Below are 22,388 nucleotides of genomic sequence, written 5' to 3' on the forward strand. Positions count from 1 at the left end.
ATAAATAAAGGGTCAATATGGGTTTCAAATATTCCACGAAACATGTACATGAATAAAGATTCATCATACATACCAATGATCAAAAGATGATAAAAATCCTATGCCAACATAGATGAGAATTCCTAAAAGCTAGTTGATGTTTACAATGGAAACGTAAGCAATCCTCAAGTCATTCAGGAGTGGTCCCAAAACGGGATTCTTGTCAGGTTCCATGTACTGTATAAGCTGTTATTTTTGCATACAGATACACATTGTATTTTTACAAATGAGGTCATGGACATTTTCGCAAGATGTCGTTTCTGGTTTTTTTTTTTGACACTGATACTATCATAAGTCTACTAATGCCTGTCAGTTCAAGATATTTTTGCATGTTGTTAAATTCGTGGTCTAACAGCTATTTGTGAAATTCGCAAAAGTTAAACCCTCGAGAAAATAACAGCTTTTATACAGTATTGTATTTTTCTTCAAACCCTCATACAGCTGTATAGCAACAATAACAAAAAAAAAAGTATAATGTAAGCAGAGAGATATGGTGATTCCCAAGCGAGCGTTAGAATGAATGTCAACTTTACAACCTTCCATATTATCTGGAAAGATTTTTCATATCAGGTTACGTGCAGAAAAATTTGTATAAATGCAGTGCATACATGTACTTACATGGTACCTGGAGCTTTAAATGTGGAAATGGTACAATGAACAATAGATGTAAAATACAGTACATGGTTTGTACCAGCAATTACCATTATATATACGGTACGTTGTATGACACATGATAAGAAAAGAAAGAAACTGTAAGCTTGCATGAATGTTAACAATACATGAGTTGTAAATGACATAATGCAGCTCTAGAAATTAAAAATTATGCAGCCAGCTGCAATCTACAAATGTGTAAGTGTAATGTGATACATTGTATTTACAAAATGTATTCCTGTTAAGGAAAGCATCACACTGGCAAAAGTAGAGTTCAGAAAAATTGGCCTTCATTGTAACACTGCATACTGTAGCAACTAAAATAAAAAACACTTTATAACAGGTTACTTAAAACAAAACAGGTTTACCTAAATCTCTCCTTTCATTATTTGAATCTGTAATAAGGAGAAGATTAAGTATACAGGAAAAAAATAAGTATGAAAAGTATCTCTCCAGACTGTTTCTCCCTGCTCCCTCCCCCCCCCCCCCCCCCCCCCCCCCCCCAAAAAAAAAAGAAAGAGAGGGAAAAAATTGAATCAGAAACCACACAGGGAAATACATTGTAAGCATGTTATTTGAATTCAAATGTAAAAAATCCATCTAAATGACTCAGGAAATGCTTTCAAAGTGAAATCAATATGAAATCTTTCATTCTCTCGCTTTTAACAAAATCTTTAGTCATCCAAACTGTTGTCTTTTGGTGAAGAATGCACAATGAAAGATTTAACCCAATATACAAGTGTACAGCACATAGAAAGAGCATAATGAAAGGAAACACATTTTCTTAACTACTTATCACCTGCTCTCCTAAAAAATAATTGCACTAAATCATAGACACCAAATGAACTACTCAACCTCTTAACCACAACAAAAAATAACTTAAAAAAAAAAATGTCAAAGGATAAAACCAATGTGTATCAAAGTATTTACAGTAGTACAGTTGTATTACCAATTTATAAAACGTAAGGCAGGGAATACAGTTTGTACCTTTGTAGTACTAAATCATACAAGGACAGTATGCAAAGAAATACATGCAGTATGTTCAGTTGTTTTCTTGTGACATTGAATCAGAGAAATACAAATCAGACATATTTCTTACCACAGAAATTATCCTACCAATCTCAATTCAATGTTTTACAAACTGTAGGCCCTACATGTACACTGTATGCCTACACACAATTTGTAGTATGCCATAGTCAATAGGTCCATTCACCCCCCCCCCCCCCCCCCCCCCCCCCCCTCCGGGTAGGGGACAATTTAGAAAATTTTATCTTTGCAACATGACACAAAATTTACAATCCTGTGAGTGGATGCATTAAAAAAAAAAAAGAAGCTAATTATCGCAATCTGCACTGCGCTGCAAGAACTGGTCTGTCTTGATTTTATACAAATTTGTCCTCCCTCATGATGATTTTCTTGTGCATTTCTTTGATTGGTTCCAATTACTACACACATAATCAATTAATTTGTCTGACTTTTACTGCTTCCTTCAATTAGAGGAGATTGACTTTACAAGGAACTTCGAAGCAAATACCCTGGTAATTATTAAAGAGGGGACTATCTGTGATGTGTCAAATATCATGTGACAATATGTGACACTGTTGTGTCAGTAATACAATACCCAGTGCATTTGTTACAGACAGGTGAACGAAAACAAGCCATCTCTTCCAAGCTGGTACGATATATGAGGTGTGATTGTGGTCAAGGCTAGAACTTCTGAAATTTCTCTTTTAAAAAAGTAAACTGATCCAAATTTGAGCTCTCATATCCTTGCACATGATTACTAAACCTACTGATGCTGGAGTATAAACAATTTGTGCAAAGTGTGTCATCATGCCAGCATAATAGTATACTTTCTACATAGTGAGCATTCCAATGAAGTTTAAAATAAGCAAAGTTGGGTCCTACAAACTTCCTAAAAAGCTACGATGAAGCTCCTGACAACCCAACATAATAACAGAACCAGCTGCAGAAAAGATAAAGACATTCAATGGAAGTCAAATTTTGTCTGTCACACTCAATAAGATAAACACATTTTACATCATGACATTAACACAAAAACTGCAAGTTAAAATTCCAACTGAACTATTTAGCCCTACCAGCTCCTTGAAAGATAGTCATTTGATACAATCAAAACTGGAGTGGATGGTAACAACACAAAGATCACCTACATGTGACACTTTGACATCTGCTAGAGAGCAACATCAGTTTCTTTAGATTGTAATATATAGTGTATGCGCTCCACGTACATACAATGTACATGTACAATTTCTGTAATATTCCCACACTCAGTTTGCAAGATGCTCAAATTTCAAGTGATGAACCATCCTGTTATAATTCTTAGAAGATAGTATTTCCTTGTCGAGAAGTAAATAAAGCCAATAAGGAAAGAAGATCACTTATCTGTTTACCTTAAATGCACTGTTGTATTACCTACACTGCACATACAAGTTGTACATACCAGTGATAAGAAGCACCAAAACCTCAAGTTACTGTAAGAAGGTATGACACAAGAAACCTGGGAGAACATAACATTGAAAAAGATCCTTTACATGTCAAAGCATTTCATGAACCTTCAGCAAGTCAGTTTGGGTACAAGTGAGACTAGAAAGCTCCTTACCGTTCCTTGTCCCTTGCTACTTTGTTTTTCTTTCCCTGCTTTTATTTTTTTTCTTCTGTCTGCAGCATTTGCTTCTTAAACTGAGACAAACTGAAGATAAAACGAACCTAAAAAAATATATCCACTCAAGCACTTATGTGCCTGATATACAAACACACAAGCAGAGTAAAACAACAACAAAAAGTTTCTACATGTATCTCTCATTGAGTATAAAAGGGACAAGCGTTTCCATCTTTTTTAATCTGGCCAGCTTTGCAAGATGATTCACAGGTCATAGACACCTTAATTTTTGACCAATTTACCAGCAATTGGTCAAATGATGACCTACATCAGGAATAGGAAGAGAAAAGTTGCAAAATACAGCTGTAGAACCTTTAAACAGAGTCTATGTCCTGATCACTAAGCAGTGAAGGTCGAGAGATCTTTAATAAAACCACAAACAAATGAACAAAAAATGCCAAAAGCAAATTAACCCCTTACAGGATATTGTTTTGAATACAAGCAGTCATATCATTCAAAACAAAGGCAGAAAACCTGCAATGCCAAAATGCAGATATTCATAACATACCAATATGCATATAAAAGGGCAATGACCAGCACAGCATTCCGTGGGCACCAAAACATCTTACCAATCTTAATGCCACTCAAACCTCTATCATTTCCGAATGTTTTGTACGGACAAAAATTTATGTACCTGTAGATTTGAGAACAGGGCTCAATACTAACTTTTTTCTTTCATGGCCAATTTGGGCCACTAATATCTTTAAATATATTTTCGTAGCCTGAAAAATGTGTAATGGTCAGAAATAAGAGAAAACATAACAATGCATTTTGAATCCAAGCTGCCTGATCTGGCCACTACAGGATAACACTTTTGGAAATTGGTGGCGCAACATGTCAACTTTTGTGGCTCCGGGCCACAGGGCCGCCACTAATGTCAGAGCCCTGTTTGAAGACCTAAACTTTCTCTGTTTTGAAGGATGGGTGAGAATGTAATCCCCTTCGATATATAGCTTGGAGGGTTATCAAGCAAAAGCATACGATTGTATTCTGTGTGGCTACAAAAATGTGACATCCTGAAGACTAGAAATGTCGCTATGGCGACTGATGCCTCCGCCATAATGCATGATTCTCCCAATAGGTGTATAGTACAATGTCTTCACAATGTGTGATGACAGTTTCACATAACTGGCAAAATATCAAAATAACAGGTTTGTCAGAAATATCTTGAATGTTCACTTTCCACAAACTGGGTTTGCTATAATTGTCTATTAAAGAGTGCAGGTACACATATTTGGGGAATTGAAAATTTTTACTTGACTTCTGACCGACCTTATTATAAGTTTATGCATTGAGTATAATTTTCAAGGTATGAAGAAAGAGTGTAATTACAGTACAAAATATTTTTTTTTTCATTTAAACCTGACCTTTGACCCTTAACCTTTGACCTTTGACCTTCTGGCTGGAAATTTCCAAGAGAATCTCCATTAAGTAATACATGTACATATATTAAATTGTAAAACTAATAATGCAATCATTGCATATACTAGTATATGAGGGAAATAGTAACATTTTGAGGAGTTGACCTTGACCTTTGACCCCCTGACTATTGACCCATGACCCCTAAATTCCCTAGATAATCCCTGCCAGTCAGTACATGCATATGTACCAAGTTCCATGAAGATACATTGAACCATTTGCGAGAAAAGTGATATTGCAACATTTTCACCTAACCTTTGACCTTTTGACCTTTGACCTTATGACATGAAACTCTCTCTTAGATGGAGAATCTTTTTTTTCTTTTTTTTAATGTTTTTATTGAACAATAATAACATATGTACAAAGATAGGTATAAACACACTTGACGCAACAAAACAAAGCACTGAAAAATAAGACATAAGAAAGAAATAAAAGACAGAAAAAAGAAGAAAAAGAAAACAACAAAATAACACAGTCACAGTTAAATCAAAATATGCTGACCCGCGGGTATCCACTATGATGTATCGCGAACTACCAGTATTCGGGCCTCCCCCAGGATGACCGGCAACCCCACCACTAACCAACTGATTTACTGCTCGGACCGGGACGGCTGGGGCAGATTCCATTGTCTTGCGTTACGTATTTTTAGAAGGTGATGTCTCACCTCCCTGCACTTACACATACCAGGCACCTCCCTGCACATACCATAGACCTAACGAACATGCAGGAGATTGACCACCACACTCATTACTAGGGAGGCATGCCTCCTACGCAGTAGTACATGTCTACACTAAGTTTCAAGAAAATAACTGCGGGCATTGCATAGATATGGGGGAAATAGCAACATTTTTAGCATTTGACCTTGACCTTTTGACCTTTGACCTCTTGTCAATGTCACTAAAATCTACTCAACTAATTGTCCCATCATACATCATCCTTGGACCAAGTTTGGTGAAAGCTGCTTCATCCAGTTTTGAGTTATCACGTAAACAGATAAATTTTAGGATTTGACCTTGATCTTTGACTAAAAACTAATCAAAAATCTAAAAACTAATCAAGTAATTGTCCCATCATACATCATCCTCCAACAAAGCTTGGTGAAATTTGCTCCATCCAGTCTTGAGTTATCGCGTAAACGGATACAATTTCATGATTTGACCTTGACCTTTGACCTTTAGCCGATTTCACCCAAAATCTAATCAAATCATTGCCCCATCATACTATATACTTGGACCAAGTTTGGTAAAATTCCAGTACATATTACTCAAGTTATCGCGTAAACGAAAGCGGACGTACGTACGTACGGACGTACGTACGGATGGACAGACAACCCGAAAACATAATGCCTCCGGCACCACTTCGTGGCGGAGGCATAAAAAGCTCTCACAAAAAGTTATCTATGGATGCAAGTACTAATTGTATTAAGCATCACATGACCATAGTGGTGTACATTGTACATGTACATCTGAAATGACTGGATATAAAGCTATATTGGATAAATTTACTTACGCTATATATGCATCATACAGTCAACCCTCATCTTCAGAATCAACATTTCCATCACACCACTCACAATCCTGACTGAAATGCAGGCAGTTTCTGCACTGCTTTCATGCAGAACAATATTCCAACTTGGGGGCTAAATGTTCCTGAATGCCAGTGATGCTCTCTACACAATCTGTATTTGATGGCCATTGTCCAGCTGATTGTTTATGCTCTCCAGTTCCTCCAGTCCCCTGGTCTGGCTTTCCGTTTTGTGGGAGACCAGCTTTCGGTAAAAGTGAAAGGCGAACACCACCAGGACTACGAGCACAGGGACGGTGATGGCAGTGGCGGCCCACGCCGCCTTCTCAAAGTTGGCCATGCCAAACTTCACCCAGGCCAGGAGGATGATCTCGACGAGGAAGAGGAAGATGCCCAGGATGGTGGAGAAGGCCCAGGACATCTCGATGTAGAAGGCCAAGCTGTTGTGTGGGGACTCCTTGACCGCGTTGACGTTGTGCACGTTGCTGACCGCCTCAATATTGGGCAGAATGCATGTGCTGATGAGGAGGGCTGCCATGTGTATGACCACCAGTAAGGTGGTGTTGATGCTAAAAGCTATCATCAGCGGATCATATTCCCTGCCATTGTTTTGTCCATTTGTGCCACCGACTTGAAGATCCACTTCGACCATGGCCACCTTTTTCAGCGACAAAGAGTAGATAATGATTGGACATAGTAAATTTCCTACTGCAGCCAGCCCGAACGCAAACTACATGTATGTATTACAAGGAGCACCCAGGGGTTATCCATCACCGTGAATACATAAAAACAAATTTTATAACTAAATTCCCTTTAGAAAACAGCAACTGCAAACACACATTTAAACAAACAAACAAAACAAAACAAAGGTTTTATAGGCTCTAGAACCGCTCTATAACTTAATATTTTTTTTACAATTTAAGAAATAATAAAAAAAAATAAATAACTTGTGACTCTTTCGATGTCGATCTCCTTCGCCTTCGTTTTCTAAAGTTTTGTTTGGAAGTTCTTAGACCGTTACTACAGATTCATCAATTCAACAATTGACAATTTAACCTTTTTAAAGCAATGGCAATGCAAGATTTAATTTCAGAAAGCCAAGGGCAAGGCATGGACACGGTACAGTAAGAAAAAACAATCTTACGATAGTAACGTTAGAATCTACCTTACTGTGTCAACATTTTATTCACTTCAGATTCTAGGTACTGGTATTTGATATTCAAAGTCTAACCATGTTAGCTCTACTTAACGTTACACTTTATTAGCGTTTACCATATTACAGCAATATCCACGTTATCATGGCTAGGCATGGCCATACACTGTATACTACAGGTGGGCTGGTTTCAACGACACCGGCATTCTAGTCCGGGAGCCAGCGGGGGTCAGCCTAGCTGAAAAGGTTACCAATTTTTATGTATATAGCAATTTAGTACATATGCCCCTAAGTATGGAAATGCACGTCTGGCTGGTCATCGGTGGTGGGTGTGGCCAGGAGGACCAAAAAAAGGACCCCTCAAAATTAGGCTAGCCTAGCTGGAAAAGTAACCCCATGAAAACAATTGGAACTTGTTCGTTACACTTACAGGATAAATGAATGACCATTGCCAGACGTTTTAAGTGGTGGGGGGTAGCCGCCAGACGCTCTTAAAGGCCCAACTCCAGCTAGGCTAGCCTAGCTGAAAAAGTAACCTCATGAAAACCACTGGAACTTGTTCGTTACACTTACAGGATAAATGAATGACCATTGCCAGACGTTTTAAGTGGTGGGGGGTAGCCGCCAGACGCCCTTAAAGACCCAAATTTTTCCAGCTAGGCTAGCCTAGCTGAAAAAGTAACCTAATGAAACCCACTGGAACTTGTTCGTTACACTTACAGGATAAATGAATGACCATTGCCAGACGTTTTAAGTGGTGGGGGGTAGCCGCCAGACGCCCTTAAAGACCCAAATTTTTCCAGCTAGGCTAGCCTAGCTGAAAAAGTAACCTAATGAAACCCACTGGAACTTGTTCTTTACACTTACAGGATAAATGAATGACCATTGCCAGACGTTTTAAGTGGTGGGGGGTAGCCGCCAGACGCCCTTAAAGACCCAAATTTTTCCAGCTAGGCTAGCCTAGCTGAAAAAGTAACCTAATGAAACCCACTGGAACTTGTTCGTTACACTTACAGGATAAATGCATGACCATTGCCAGACGTTTTAAGTGGTGGGGGGTAGCCGCCAGACGCCCTTAAAGATCCAACTTTTTCCAGCTAGGCTAGCCTAGCTGAAAATATAACCTAATGAAACCCACTGGAACTTGTTATTTACACGTACAGGATATGTGCATGGCCGTTGCCAGATGTTTTAAGAAGTGGGGGGGGGGGGGGGGGGGGTAGCCGCCAGATGCCCTCAAAGACCCAATTTTACCAGCTAGACTATAGCCCTGGCTGGAAAAGTAACCTCCTGAAACCCACTGGAACTTGTTCTATGTTTGTATCTCACCTGATAAACACTGTCGACATAGTATTCTGGTGTTCTTTCAATAACTTTCCACACTTTTGAGCTATATGACCACCATATTCACTCCTCAGATCATCTCCAAAATGATTGCTGTCGAGTGTTAATATTGGTGAAGTCCGACTACGTCAACAGTCAAAAAGTCAATGAACTAGGCCTATGCCATTGGAAAATCTCTGTAATCACAAAGTCGATACGTGGACGAGACATCACTTCGCTTTTGCCTTGTTAGATGGTGAATATTTGTAAGCTTCCGTTTCTAATTCGTACAGCACCAGCATACATGTCTGAGAATAGCGGTAAAGAAGATTAGAGTCTTTGGCAACAAGTGCAAAATTAGATTCTGTGCCTTATTTGCTAAACAAACGTGGTAGGAGGACAACGACCTGTTAGGCAATATGGCGGACCAATAGCTCTATATTATTAGTGTTATAGAATAAATGACAATGATGTAGTTCTGAAGCATACTCTTCATTAGATACTTTTGCAATGACTCAATGTATACTTTTAATCGAACTAAATATATCCATGACTTGCTCATGAATTACGGCAGAACGATTCGGTGAGGAAAGTTTTCTGTCATGTCATTACGGAAGAAGTGAACGTGTCAATATTTTGCTATTTGTTCCATAATTATTTCTGAAGTGTTAAAGGTATTTTCCTAAAACATTTTTTCTTTTATATAATACCTACGTTGCATCCAAATGCCTATTCGTTGAAAAAATGCGGGCCATGTATTCAAAGGTCAAAGATCATAGGTTAATGGAAGTAGGGCATACATTGTACAACATTTCACTAAGTTTTTTTTTTTTTTTTTGGGGGGGGGGGGGGCATGATTCAAAGTGTCCTAAAACCTTGTATGATACATGTACAGTGTATTTAGTTTTGTAGTCACGACTCTTGCTATGTATGATGCCAAACTCTTCCCGCTCATACAAATGCAGCCGTTTCAGGGAATTAATTATGATGATTGGTAATGCTGAAGTGGTTCATAACATTCCATTGATGCTATGTATAGAATAGAAAGTGAATTTGACAATGGTATATGATATCCGCAATTTACTCTTTGACAGGTTCTATCATCCGATTAATAATGTATAAATTGAATATACAGTAGTCCCCTATTCAGTAACTACAGGTTAAGTTAGATAAGCTGCATTCATTTTGCAAGCGACCATGGCGTTATAGCCAAAGATGATTGAATTCTGTAAATCTCTGTGTGCCTGCACAGGATTGGAAAACGAAACAACTTTCTGTGTATAGAACTACGAAACAGAAACTGGTGCATGCATTATTCTCAGTCACTTTGTTATGCATAATGATGGTTTGCTCATTGCAGTTCCGGAATCTCAGCTCGAGGGACTCGAATTGATCCCAAATCAGTCGGCATGCGTGTATCACCCAAAACAATATCTGAACACAATTATAACTGCAGTCCTCCATAGTCTGTATTGGTTGCCGATAAGGGCTGGTATCAAGATTGATTTTCATATTATTTACAGTACCTTGTATTTAAATGTTTTCATCGAAATGCCCATATACGATATATGCGTATCTCAGTTAACTCTTTAAACCATAGTTGTAATCTACGTGCCAAGAATCTCATGTTTTCAATAAGCGTGAACTCCAAGACATGTCGAGATAAGGACTTTAAGACAAAAACGGTTTGGCATCGTCATTATAAAACGAATTCCCCTTTTACAAGACACGTTTTAGATTTTAGACAGAAATATGGATTCGTTTGAATGCATACAAACAGCTTCTTAAATCCTCTTACATTTTGTTTTTAAGATATGGTGTATACTTTCGAAGTGTAAGAAGCATGCTCTTGTTTTAGAGGCTTTGAGTACTGGTAAGAAGCATATGGGCAAGTCCAAGATAACACGCGCGTTACGTATGGGACATTCAGAGACTTTTATGACCTGAAAAATAGTGTCAATGGCCTTTGATCACATTGAACTTTATCATGGTGATTGATATCTAGGAGAAGTATAATCATGTAAAAAATTTAGAAAAATGACCTTGACAATTACATTCTAGAAGAGAAAATATGTGCCGTTACGTATGGGACCAGAAAAATTTTGTTTTTTTGAACATTTTTTTCAACCTCAAAACTCTCTGAAAGTATTTCATTCTACAACTTGTAATTCACTGTGATGAAAGTCACAACACTCAAGATTATCACAGGTAAGTTTCATGTCATTAGGCAAAAAGCTCTAATTACAGGTTCTAATTAAAGACAGACATGACGTGTTACGTATGGGACAATTACGTATGGGACACTTTGTCCCCCATTCATTTAGTGTGTGAAGAACCATGTTTATGGGTATTTTGCATAATTATTGAAGTAAAATCAGTTGGAACTACACAAATACTGATCCAGATTGTCAAGGAAACAATATTCCTCAAATATTCACCATCATAGTCATATTCAATCATATTTTTATATTTTTATGACCAACCTGAGTATGCATGCCCTTTGTCCCCCATTCGTTTAGTGTGTGAAGAACTATGTTTATGGGTATTTTGCAATTTAATAATTTTGCAAAATACCCATATAATCTAAACAAACTTTTGCATAATCATTGAGGTGGAATCAGTTGAAATTATCAAAATACTGATCCAGAATGTCAAGGGAACAATATCCCCAAAATATTTACCATCATAATCATATTCAATCATATTCTTTATTTTTTATGAGCAACCTGAGTATGTATGCCCTATTTTTATCAGGATAGTTACTACTAAAAAATTGAATAGTTTAAAGTGTTTACTTCCATTGATGAAGGGCAGTTTGCCATTTAGTTTCAATAAAAAACAACTTGACACAAGAAATATTAATATTAATAAATAAGCAATACCTGCTGCATGGAATTTCAGTAATCAAGCGGATGTATGATGTCTGTCTAGCAGTCAGGTCATTGATTTGAGTCACACCCTCAGTATGTATACCCATGAATTTTGTTATGGCTACTATTGAAAACTGAATAAGGACAATTTGTGTATCACTTGCAATTAAAAAAAAATAATTCTACTTTATATATATACATGCATATATATATATATATATATATATATATATATATTTTTTTTTTTTTTTTTTTTTTTAATATCACAACCGTTTCAAATTGGATCTCCATCAAATTAACTTTAAACTTATTATTGGCTTCCAGTCATCTCATAAAATGTTGAAAACTGAATCCCCATTTCTACAAAAACTATACCATCCCTTTAATGCTGATTTTCATTGTGTATTTTGCCATCTTCCCCTCCCCCTTTCTGAAAATTGTTCAGTCAAGTACATGTATTGTTTCAAGTGTCTATAACTCAAAAAGTAGCTACAAAGTTGAGATGCTTTCTTCAGGATGATTGACCATTTGTGTACTGAGAGACCTTCCCAGCTAGCTACATGCATCCACATGTAATATATATGAGGATGTCCCATACGTAACGCATTTGTCCCATACGTAACATTATTTCAATGCCTAATAAAAGATATTTCTTTCACTTTTTTTTTCTTTTTCCTATGGTATTTAATTTTTCTAAACAATAAATTAGAACTTTCCAAAAGGGCATTTAAATGACCATAGCAATTTCAGAAAAAACCTAAAAAAATGACCTCAATTTGTTACGTATGGGACATCTCATGATAGGACACGAGCTAATTTGCATAATCATTTGCATAATCCCTAAATTTTCATACCAAGCTAAACTATTTGATGAACTTCTTATGTCCACACATTAATCAAATATCATTTGCTTTCCTTTGAATAAATATGAATTTTTATAAATGTCCCATACGTAACACTGTGTTTTACATTTATGCAAATGAAGCCCTTGAAAATTGCATAAATTTACATAATATCATTTTTTCCTCCATGAAAATCAAAACTTCAACTCATAAGCTTCAAAATGATACCAAATATGTCAATATTGAGCAAAGATGAAATTTTGCCTTCTGAGGGGACCTTATCTTGGACTTGCCCATATGTTATTCTTATAGATTATGTGAATAAGTACGCATTCAAGAACGTTTTGAATAAAACGTATCCAGACAACTGCATATCATATTTTCACCTCTTCCTTCATGCAGATGTATACTCTTGCCGAGAAGGTTAACTGTTTGATAGATATAGTGCTCACCTTATTGAAAAGGTAATTGGGTAAATTTTTGGTTTCAGTATATTATTCTAACCCAACTAAGTTAAATTTTACATTAACATTTTCACAACTCACAAATTCCACACGCACACATATTTCATGATTCACAAGATCCAAGTTACACTAATCCTATTTACTTTGCAGAGTGCAACAACAACATAAGTTATATACTGAGCAAATAGGCTTACATCAGTTCGCACTATTCAAGGTTTAGAGTAGTTAAGGAACTAAATCGTACCCGATTATGTGATGCTAAGTTGCACCTTGAGATGATGGGCAATATTGCCCCTATAAAGGAGCAGGCAGTGACACTGACTTGCAGAGCTACCAAGTCTCACGCATTCTGAGTGAGACTCAAGCACTTAGGGGTCGTCTCACGATCTCACGCATGCCACCCATTTTTCTCACGCATCGGGCAAAGTCTGCAATTTGGGCCCATAATAAGGAGCACAGCTCAAATTGAAGGTATATTTTCCTTTTGTCTTTCAAAATAAGTAAAAACTAGTCACTTAAGTATGCACCTGATCGCACCATTAAGAGCTAAAAATTGAAAAAGCTCCCTACTGCGGGAGGCGCCACGGGGGGGGGGGGGGGGGAGAGGACCCCTCCCACACCCTCGCTAGCGCGCACATTCGCTCTCCGAGATGCCGAGTCATGAAAATCTCACTCATAATTTTTTTTCGAACTTGGCATCTCTGGACTTGCTCCTTTAAAGGAGCCATTTTGCAGCAGTCATGGAGCAAGCACCACATAGGTGCAACATCATACCAATAAGGCACAAGATTGCACCCTCAAGAGAGGGTACATTCTTGCATCCTTCGGGCATAAAGTTGCGCCTAAAGGTACGAGGTTGCGCCTTTTTCAAGGGGCAAAGTTGCTCCCGAGGGTGTAACTTTCACCCTTTCTTGCGGGTACAAAGTAGCACCCAAAGTTCCAAGATTGCACCCTCAAAACAAGGCACAATCTTGGAACTTTGGGTGTTTCTTTGCACCCTCACGAAAGGATGTAAAGTTGCACCAAGATGTAAATTTCGTTACGAGAAGGCAATAATGATTTCATGTAAAACATGTTAAGGAAAGTTGATAGTTTGGTTATTTTATCATTACTCATCTTCGTCTTCTCAACAAGATGATACACATGAGCTCATTTGCTATAGAAGTTGAAGGATGTTTAATTGCTGGTAGCCACGTAGGGGCTTTTGTTATAACATTTTGCATCTTAATCCCTCGAAACTAAGTACATGCAGTATTAGTTTATAGATAACATAAAATTTTTGTTGTTGCTGTGAGCTTATTCACATGAATTTTAGACATGTTTCTCATATGTTTCTGTCATATGCTTTACTGAAGAACAGCAAATGTTGAGTTTATTGGCAAGAGAGGTTGATCATTACTTTATATTTAAGTTCATTGAAGTGCCGGAGCATAAACTTGTTTTGAAACATTAGTATCCAAAACCCTCCAAACCAAAAACGTGCAATACTAGACACGACAGGAATTCCTTGTTGTTGTGAGTTATGTTTCTTAAAAACACTGATTTTTTTCTGCTTTTGCAATGTACTATGTTCAAAAACACTCTTGAACAATTTTCAGATTTCGTTTCTTTCTTAAGAGAAGAAAACGGTGAGGTCAGGTAAAACATGTTCCTATAAGTTTTATTTCGTTAATAATTTTTCTTTACCCATCTCCTCAACCGTAAGGTGATACGGTACCTAAAAAGTCATAGGCCAAAGGTTTTGAGCTTTACTTCCCCTTTTTAAAGTAAATTTAAGAGCTGGGGCATTATTTTTAAAAAGTTGGCATTTTAAGCTATGTACACCGAGGACGAGTCTTACTGAATGGATTTCTTGTTGCAGTAGAATTGTATTTTTTATGAGCTTGATGGAGCATTAGACAATTGTATATAGTGTTTGCAAAAACTGTTAATGTATTCCCTTTTGCTACTGTCCAAAGAGTTCATTTGCCAAGTTTTGATTGTCTTTTGTTTTAATCATCAGGGGTTTGTTTTATCATGGTCATAGAGGAAAGAAACTTAATTATAAAAAAAAAAGCCTTCATATAAGAAGAGATACTGTAGGACACAATTTCATCAAAAGTTGTGATTTTCAACATTTCCAAAATGCAATTGATGAATATTTCTCCCCAGGGCACAGAAAGAAAGTAGTTTTTGGTCTTGTTTTTTTTTAACGTATGTTATAATACCCGCGGGCTTACGCCCATCCCACCAATTTCCATCCGGATACTGTACCCGGCCGTGTTTTTTGTTTTTTGTTTTTCATTTTTGTTTTACACTGCAAAGAAAATGAGAACACTGATGTTTGAGAAAAATCCCGACATGTTTGATTGGGCAATTCTTTTTTTATGTCTATTATTCTTTCCAAATAAGTTTTTTGGTTATCACTGAGGACAAATACAGATACCCTATTTCTTCTACCAAAACCACAGCACTGTATATTCTCATATATTATTCTACAGTATTTCGTCTCAACACTTGCCCTATTGATATTTCAAAGCATGTTTCCCTGTGCGCTCAAGAAACTCCCCCATTAAAGGAGACCTCCGGGTGATTCTCGGATTTTTACATTTGTACAACTATGAATTACTTATACTGAGGACAGAGTTTCAGAATTTGTGATAATTGGGATGAAGAATAAGAATATTTTCAAAAAATAGAACAAATTGCAATGAACAAGGATGATGACATGGGAGAGTCACCATAAGAATGCATGAGTCGGGGCTCAAGGAAGCAGAACAAAAGAATAAGGCAATGCATAGATTATAGACAGGTGAACTCGCAAGCAAGCGGTATTGGTATGGAATTACACTGCTATCATTTCTGAAATATGTGAACCTTATAGCTGGTAAAATTGGGTCTTTGAGAGCGTCTGGGGGCTACGCCCCACCACTTAAAGCGTCTGACAACGGTCATGCATTTATTCTGTAAGTGTAAGAACAAGTTCCAGTGGGTTTCATGGGGTTACTTTCCTAATTTTCAGCTAGGCTAGCCTAGCTGGTAAGAGTTTGGTCTTTGGGGAGTCTGGCGGCTATTGTCTGGCAACAATCATTCAATTATCCTTTGAGTGTATCACAAGAACAAGTTCCAGTGGGTTTCAGGAGGTTATTTTTCCAGCTATATATAGGCTAGTCTAGCTGGTAAAATTGGGTCTTTGAGGGCGTTTGGCTGCCCCCCCCCCCCCCCCCCCCCCCACCATTTAAAACGTCTGGCAACGGTCATGCATACTCTATATCCTGTAAGTGAAGAGTTTGTTTGCAAAAACCGATGTCCATTTTTGAAGATTTTGAAGTACGGTCTCTGTCATAAAGTACAAAATAATCCCTTTTAAATGATATATTGGTCACTACATAAAGGTACATTTTTTAAGTTATGGTCAAAAGAAGCAAACAAATTCTTATTATTGGGTCAATCCATGTCAAATCATCCAGTGCTTGTCACCCGACCCCCTCCGATTTTCTTTAAAATCGCACCAAATGTTCCCCAAAGTGTCTGACGGAAAATCCCAAAATATTTTGCCCCAAGGTCAATTGGTTGCTAAGATACAGCCTCACATAGCAACCGGTGCGCATTCAGAAAAATTAGTTAAAAGAAAATTAGGCATTTTTGATTGAGTGTGGTGGCATGGATATTTATGCAAAAGAGTTCATTTTCTGGAAATTGAGAGAACTTTACAGTCTTTGCAAGACAAACTGACTGTGACGCGAAATTGACTTTTCGTTAACGTGCACGAGGTCACCGAAAATGGTGTTAAATGTTAATTTTCAAAATTTTGATGCATATTTAGAGGCTAATATCTTCCACATTTCATCACCTTAGGTTCTAATATATTATGCTGTTGAAGGCTTTGACTTGCTCAGTAATTTTGAAAAAAATCGGCGCATTCATGCCCACCGTTTTTACGGAGAGCGCCCTCAAAGTTGACAAAAATGAAAAATGTGCCAAATTCAAGGTCACGGATCACCCTTCGTCCCACCTAGGAATGGCACCAATTTTTGTGTATTGATAGACATTTACGTATATTATCTTGGGTTACCAAAGAAATTTTGCTCCCGAAATGTTCAATGGCAAATTTACCCTACCGAAAATGGTCGTAAATGGCCAAATTCCCATGTAATATCACATATTGGGTTTAGAGGACATTTCAAATGTCCAGGCTTTCAAGATAAAAAGGCCTAGCCCTGTGATATTTGCAGTAGGGATAGTCTGTTATACATATTTTAGTAATATACACCACAAAACACTTTCATTACATAATAATGACCTTGAAATTTAATCCAAATTCTGATAAAAACAATAAATTGCTCCATTTTCCTCATTGCACTGCATACAATATTATGTAATACGTGTTTTGTAACACTTTTCACAGAGCAATATTTCAAGAATTATGAAAGCTGACAGCCTACCACATTAAGGTTCTGAAGTATTTGTGCTCTTCTTTCAGATTTTGTGTCAATTTGATCATGAGTGTTATACCCTTGACCTTGAAGTGCTTCTAAAAATAGCTGTAAATTTGTTAACTACAAACCTACACACATGACAGGTGTATTATGGCATGCTGTACTTGTGATTCTTTCACAAACACAAAAGCTTTTTATGGTGTAAATGTATATACTGGAATTAATCTATACATGCTTGCAAGATATGTTACAATTAATTACTTTGTTCTGACAATGACCCTCAATTTCAATCAAAAAAGGGGACAGTAATATTTTGTGATTTTGTGTGCATTTCCTATGGAAAACAGTGCTTTGTGGTGAAACTCATAAAAATTGACCATTTTTACTATCTATCACTTTGATTGATTAATTCTATTGTAGTTATGTTAGAAAAGTGGGCTGTGACAATTTCCAATTAAATAAAAATGGTTATGATGTAGAAAATAGAAAAACAAAGAAATACATAAGAAATTCTAAAAACAAGAAAATACATAAGAATTGAAATAATGTTGGAAGTTTTCATAAGGTACCGGTACAGAACAAATCCCCCGAAAAAGAAGACTCTCAGTCCTTTTAATGTGCATTTCACAGGCTAGAATATTATGTTGGGCGCAATGTCCATAATTGTCAACATTGCTATTATTACGTACTTAAATACAGGTCTTTATGGAGAGGAATAGGCATTTCTCATGATTTTGAAGGTCATAAATCGAGGGTCATTATCAGAACAAAGTAATTGATTGTAACATATCTTGCAAGCATGTATAGATTAATTCCAGTATGTACATTTACACCATAAAAAGCTTTTGTGTTTGTGAAAGAATCACAAGTACAGCATGCCATAATACACCTGTCATGTGTGTAGGTTTGTAGTTAACAAATTTACAGCTATTTTTAGAAGCACTTCAAGGTCAAGGGTATAACATTCATGATCAAATTGACACAAAATCTGAAAGAAGAGCACAAATACTTCAGAACCTTAATGTGGTAGGCTGTCAGCTTTCATAATTCTTGAAATATTGCTCTGTGAAAAGTGTTACAAAACACATATTACATAATATTGTATGCAGTGCAATGAGGAAAATGGAGCAATTTATTGTTTTTATCAAAATTTGGATTAAATTTCAAGGTCATTATTATGTAATGAAAGTGTTTTGTGGTGTATATTACTAAAATATGTATAACAGACTATCCCTACTGCAAATATCACAGGGCTAGGCCTTTTTATCTTGAAAGCCTGGACATTTGAAATGTCCTCTAAACCCAATATGTGATATTACATGGGAATTTGGTCATTTACGACCATTTTCGGTAGGGTAAATTTGCCATTGAACATTTCGGGAGCAAAATTTCTTTGGTAACCCAAGATAATATACGTAAATGTCTATCAATACACAAAAATTGGTGCCATTCCTAGGTGGGACGAAGGGTGATCCGTGACCTTGAATTTGGCACATTTTTCATTTTTGTCAACTTTGAGGGCGCTCTCCGTAAAAATGGTGGGCATGAATGCACCGATTTTTTTCAAAATTACTGAGCAAGTCAAAGCCTTCAACAGCATAATATATTAGAACCTAAGGTGATGAAATGTGGAAGATATTAGCCTCTAAATATGCATCAAAATTTGGGAAATTAACATTCAACACCATTTTTGGTGACCTTGTGTACGTTAACGAAAAGTCAATTTTGCGTCACAGTAAGTTTTTCTTGCAAAGACTATAAAGTTCTCTCAATTTCCAGAAAATGAACTCTTTTGCATAAATATCCATGCCACCACAATCAATCAAAAATGCCTAATTTTCTTGTAACTAATTTTTCTGAATGCGCACCGGTTGCTATGTGAGGCTGTATCTTAGCAACCAATTGACCTTGGGGCAAAATATTTTGGGATTTTCCGTCAGACACTTTGGGGAACATTTGGTGCGATTTTAAAGAAAATCGGAGGGGGTCGGGTGACAACTTTTCTGAAAATTGGATGATTTGACGTGGATTGACCCTATTCTCTTTATTTTTCTGGACCTTTAATCGCAAATATCTCCATTTGGCAGATATGGACTTATCGGTTTTTGCAAACAAACTCTTCAAGTGTAAAGAACAAGTTCCAGTGGGTTTCACAAGGTTACTAATTTGTTCAGCTAGGCAAGCCTAGCTGGAAAAAGTTTGGTCTTTAAGTGCGTCTGGCGGCTACCCCCCACCACTTAAAACGTCTGGCAATGGTTATTCATTTATCCTGTAAGAGTAACGAACAAGTTCCAGTGGGTTACATTAGGTTACTTTTTCAGCTAGGCTAGCCTAGCTAGAAAAATTTGGGTCTTTAAGGGCGTCTGGCGGCTACCCCCCACCACTTAAAACGTCTGGCAATGGTCATTCATTTATCCTGTAAGTGTAACGAACAAGTTCAAGTGGGTTTCATGAGGTTACTTTTTCAGCTAGGCTAGCCTAGCTGGAAATATTTGGGTCTTTATGGGCGTCTGGCGGCTACCCCCCACCACTTAAAACGTCTGGCAATGGTCATTCATTTATCCTGTAAGTGTAACGAACAAGTTCCAGTGGTTTTCATGAGGTTACTTTTTCAGCTAGGCTAGCCTAGCTGGAGTTGGGCCTTTAAGAGCGTCTGGCGGCTACCCCCCACCACTTAAAACGTCTGGCAATGGTCATTCATTTATCCTGTAAGTGTAACGAACAAGTTCCAGTTGTTTTCATGGGGTTACTTTTCCAGCTAGGCTAGCCTAATTTTGGGGGGTCCTTTTTGTGGCCCTCCTGGCCACACCCACCACTGTCAACTGATGACCAGCCAGACGTGCATTTCCATACTCAGGGGCATATGTACTAAATTGCTATACACATAAAAATTGGTAACCTTTTCAGCTAGGCTGACCCCCGCTGGCTCCCGGACTATTCATTCAACGCGCTGCCACTGGATGGCTCCAGCGATCCTGTCGGGCTGAATGCGAATGGGGATCAGTGACAGTGTATAGCCATGCCCATGGCATCGGGGATAGGCATACACATGCATGCATTTATGTCCTTCGATCTTCCATTTCAGCTCCAACGTGTTCAAACTGACATGAAGGAAAAACTTACCATGGCAAATCCTGCTAGTAAGGCAGATGTTCTGCTTGCTGCTTTCAGCTTTGCTCTGCTCAGGTACAATTTGCGCCAGTTCAGCGCTTGAGCGGAGTGTTGATTCGACATCTCCCTGACGTAGGATTGGTAAACCCAATCCGAGTAACTGCTTTCTTGCGCTTGGGGCTGAATTTTGCCTGATAACTCGTCAAAGTCTTGGAAACGAGTTGGGTACGCGCTCAGTTGTACCCTCGAGATTTATTTGCCTGATCTTTGAACGCTCCGCGACCCGTGGGTAGGGGTAAACGCACAAAAATATAAAATAGCTCACATGACAAAGGCCAACCGGGTCATGATTTTCAGCTGTATAAAGTGTTTATAGACGTGTACTAAGCTAGCAGTAGTACTCGCTCGGCCGCAAGGTTATACTCGGGGATCGGCGCGCGCCGACGCGGCGGCGCGCGCTGGCTGCAGCGCCAAGACTGTGTAGTGAAGCCCTGTGTCAAATGCATCGAAATGTTGAAATGCAATTTTTACACACACATGCGCTGATTGTTATTGATGTGAGTCTAACTTTTTGGTTAGGGAGGTCACCATCTACTAGTATTGCACCTCCCTGGGCCCCATTTTATCAAAAGATAAAATCGATTTTAAATGTCCTTACCACACAGGCTGCCATAGACTTAAAGTTGAAATCAACTTATACAATGAATATGAACTCTTCATAAAACAGTGGTCAGGTTAGTACTCTTCAACGAGGGGGCTCTCAATGAGGAGCGAAACAATTGAATGACATGAACATGCTAGTAGTAGTACAACGAACCCCACACCACACACCAAAAGATAAACAATCAAAATACATAAGTGCCGAGACAGTGATTTCATGTTTGTTTTCATTTTCAGCTAGATAAACATGAGATGTGGATAATGTTTTCATTTCCTCTTTATACCTGGTACAGTATAATTGTGAGATATACATATATATATATATATATATATATATATTATTTTTTTTGCAGTAGATCTCCCTATAGTAGGTCTATCATCATCATTAGAAACTTTATGAAACCAGACAATTAATTGTGGAGTAGAACTCGATGTAGTAGGCCTACATAAATACTTGTAGACTTTTTTAAGATAGCAAGACTAAGCTAGTATGTACAATGTAGGTGAGTATGAGCCAAGGATTGCAAAAGTAAATTCTAAATTCTTCTATATCGCCCATTCATCACCTACAAGCTAAGAATACGGTCTATTTGGTTGGGATGGGGAATTCAGAATTATAACTTTTTGCTAGATGAACTTATGCACTGATGAAATACTAAAGAGCATATAATTCTAAGAGAAATTCAAAGTATGTTTGTTTTATAAATGAAAATCAGTTTTGAAATGGCAGAGCAGAGATTACTAAAAAAAAAATAAAAGTAAAACATTTAAAGCGGTTGTAGTAAGAGGTGGGTCCCACCGACCTCTTTTGGTTTTGGTATATCAAAGCCTTTTTAATATTGCATATATCAATAAACTCTGAATTCCTCTGAGAATTGTAAGCTATGTCTTTCATATTTCATAAGTAGTTTTTCATCATCTCACAAAAAAAAGTTATGAAAACCAGAAGCCCCTTCTCACCCAAAACTAGAGGACCATGTATCATTCTTTTAAATCACATTTAATGCATCAGTACCTTCTCGCGCCCACCCCAATGGCAGCCATATATATATATATATATATATATATATATATATATATATAAAGACCCGGGTTCGATCCCCGGCGGAGACCAATTTTTCAACTCTTGCGCTTTTCCAAAAAGGAGGAACAGTAAGAGGAATAATGATGTCAAAGCTACGCACCGATTTCTCCTTCCTTTCTCATATCTTACATATGCAAATTATTCAGAAGC

At 37.5% G+C, this 22,388-nt stretch overlaps 1 protein-coding gene across 1 annotated transcript; it reads right to left on the minus strand.

Annotated features, from left to right (window-relative positions):
* Positions 1 to 5,269: 5,269 nt before the first annotated feature.
* On the minus strand, positions 5,270 to 20,772 carry LOC139726246 (calcium release-activated calcium channel protein 1-like). Its single transcript, XM_071637312.1, has 2 exons — positions 20,507 to 20,772; positions 5,270 to 6,971 (listed from the first exon to the last, which is right to left on the minus strand). Exons 1-2 carry the CDS (start codon positions 20,615 to 20,617, stop codon positions 6,459 to 6,461), a joined length of 624 nt encoding a protein of 207 aa, XP_071493413.1. The 5' UTR covers positions 20,618 to 20,772; the 3' UTR covers positions 5,270 to 6,458.
* Between the last annotated feature and the right edge of the window lie 1,616 nt (positions 20,773 to 22,388).

Source organism: Diadema antillarum, unplaced genomic scaffold (assembly GCF_040938485.1).
Source record: "Diadema antillarum isolate AM-2024a unplaced genomic scaffold, OU_Dant_1.0 seq00000082_RagTag, whole genome shotgun sequence".
NCBI lineage: Eukaryota > Metazoa > Echinodermata > Echinoidea > Diadematoida > Diadematidae > Diadema > Diadema antillarum.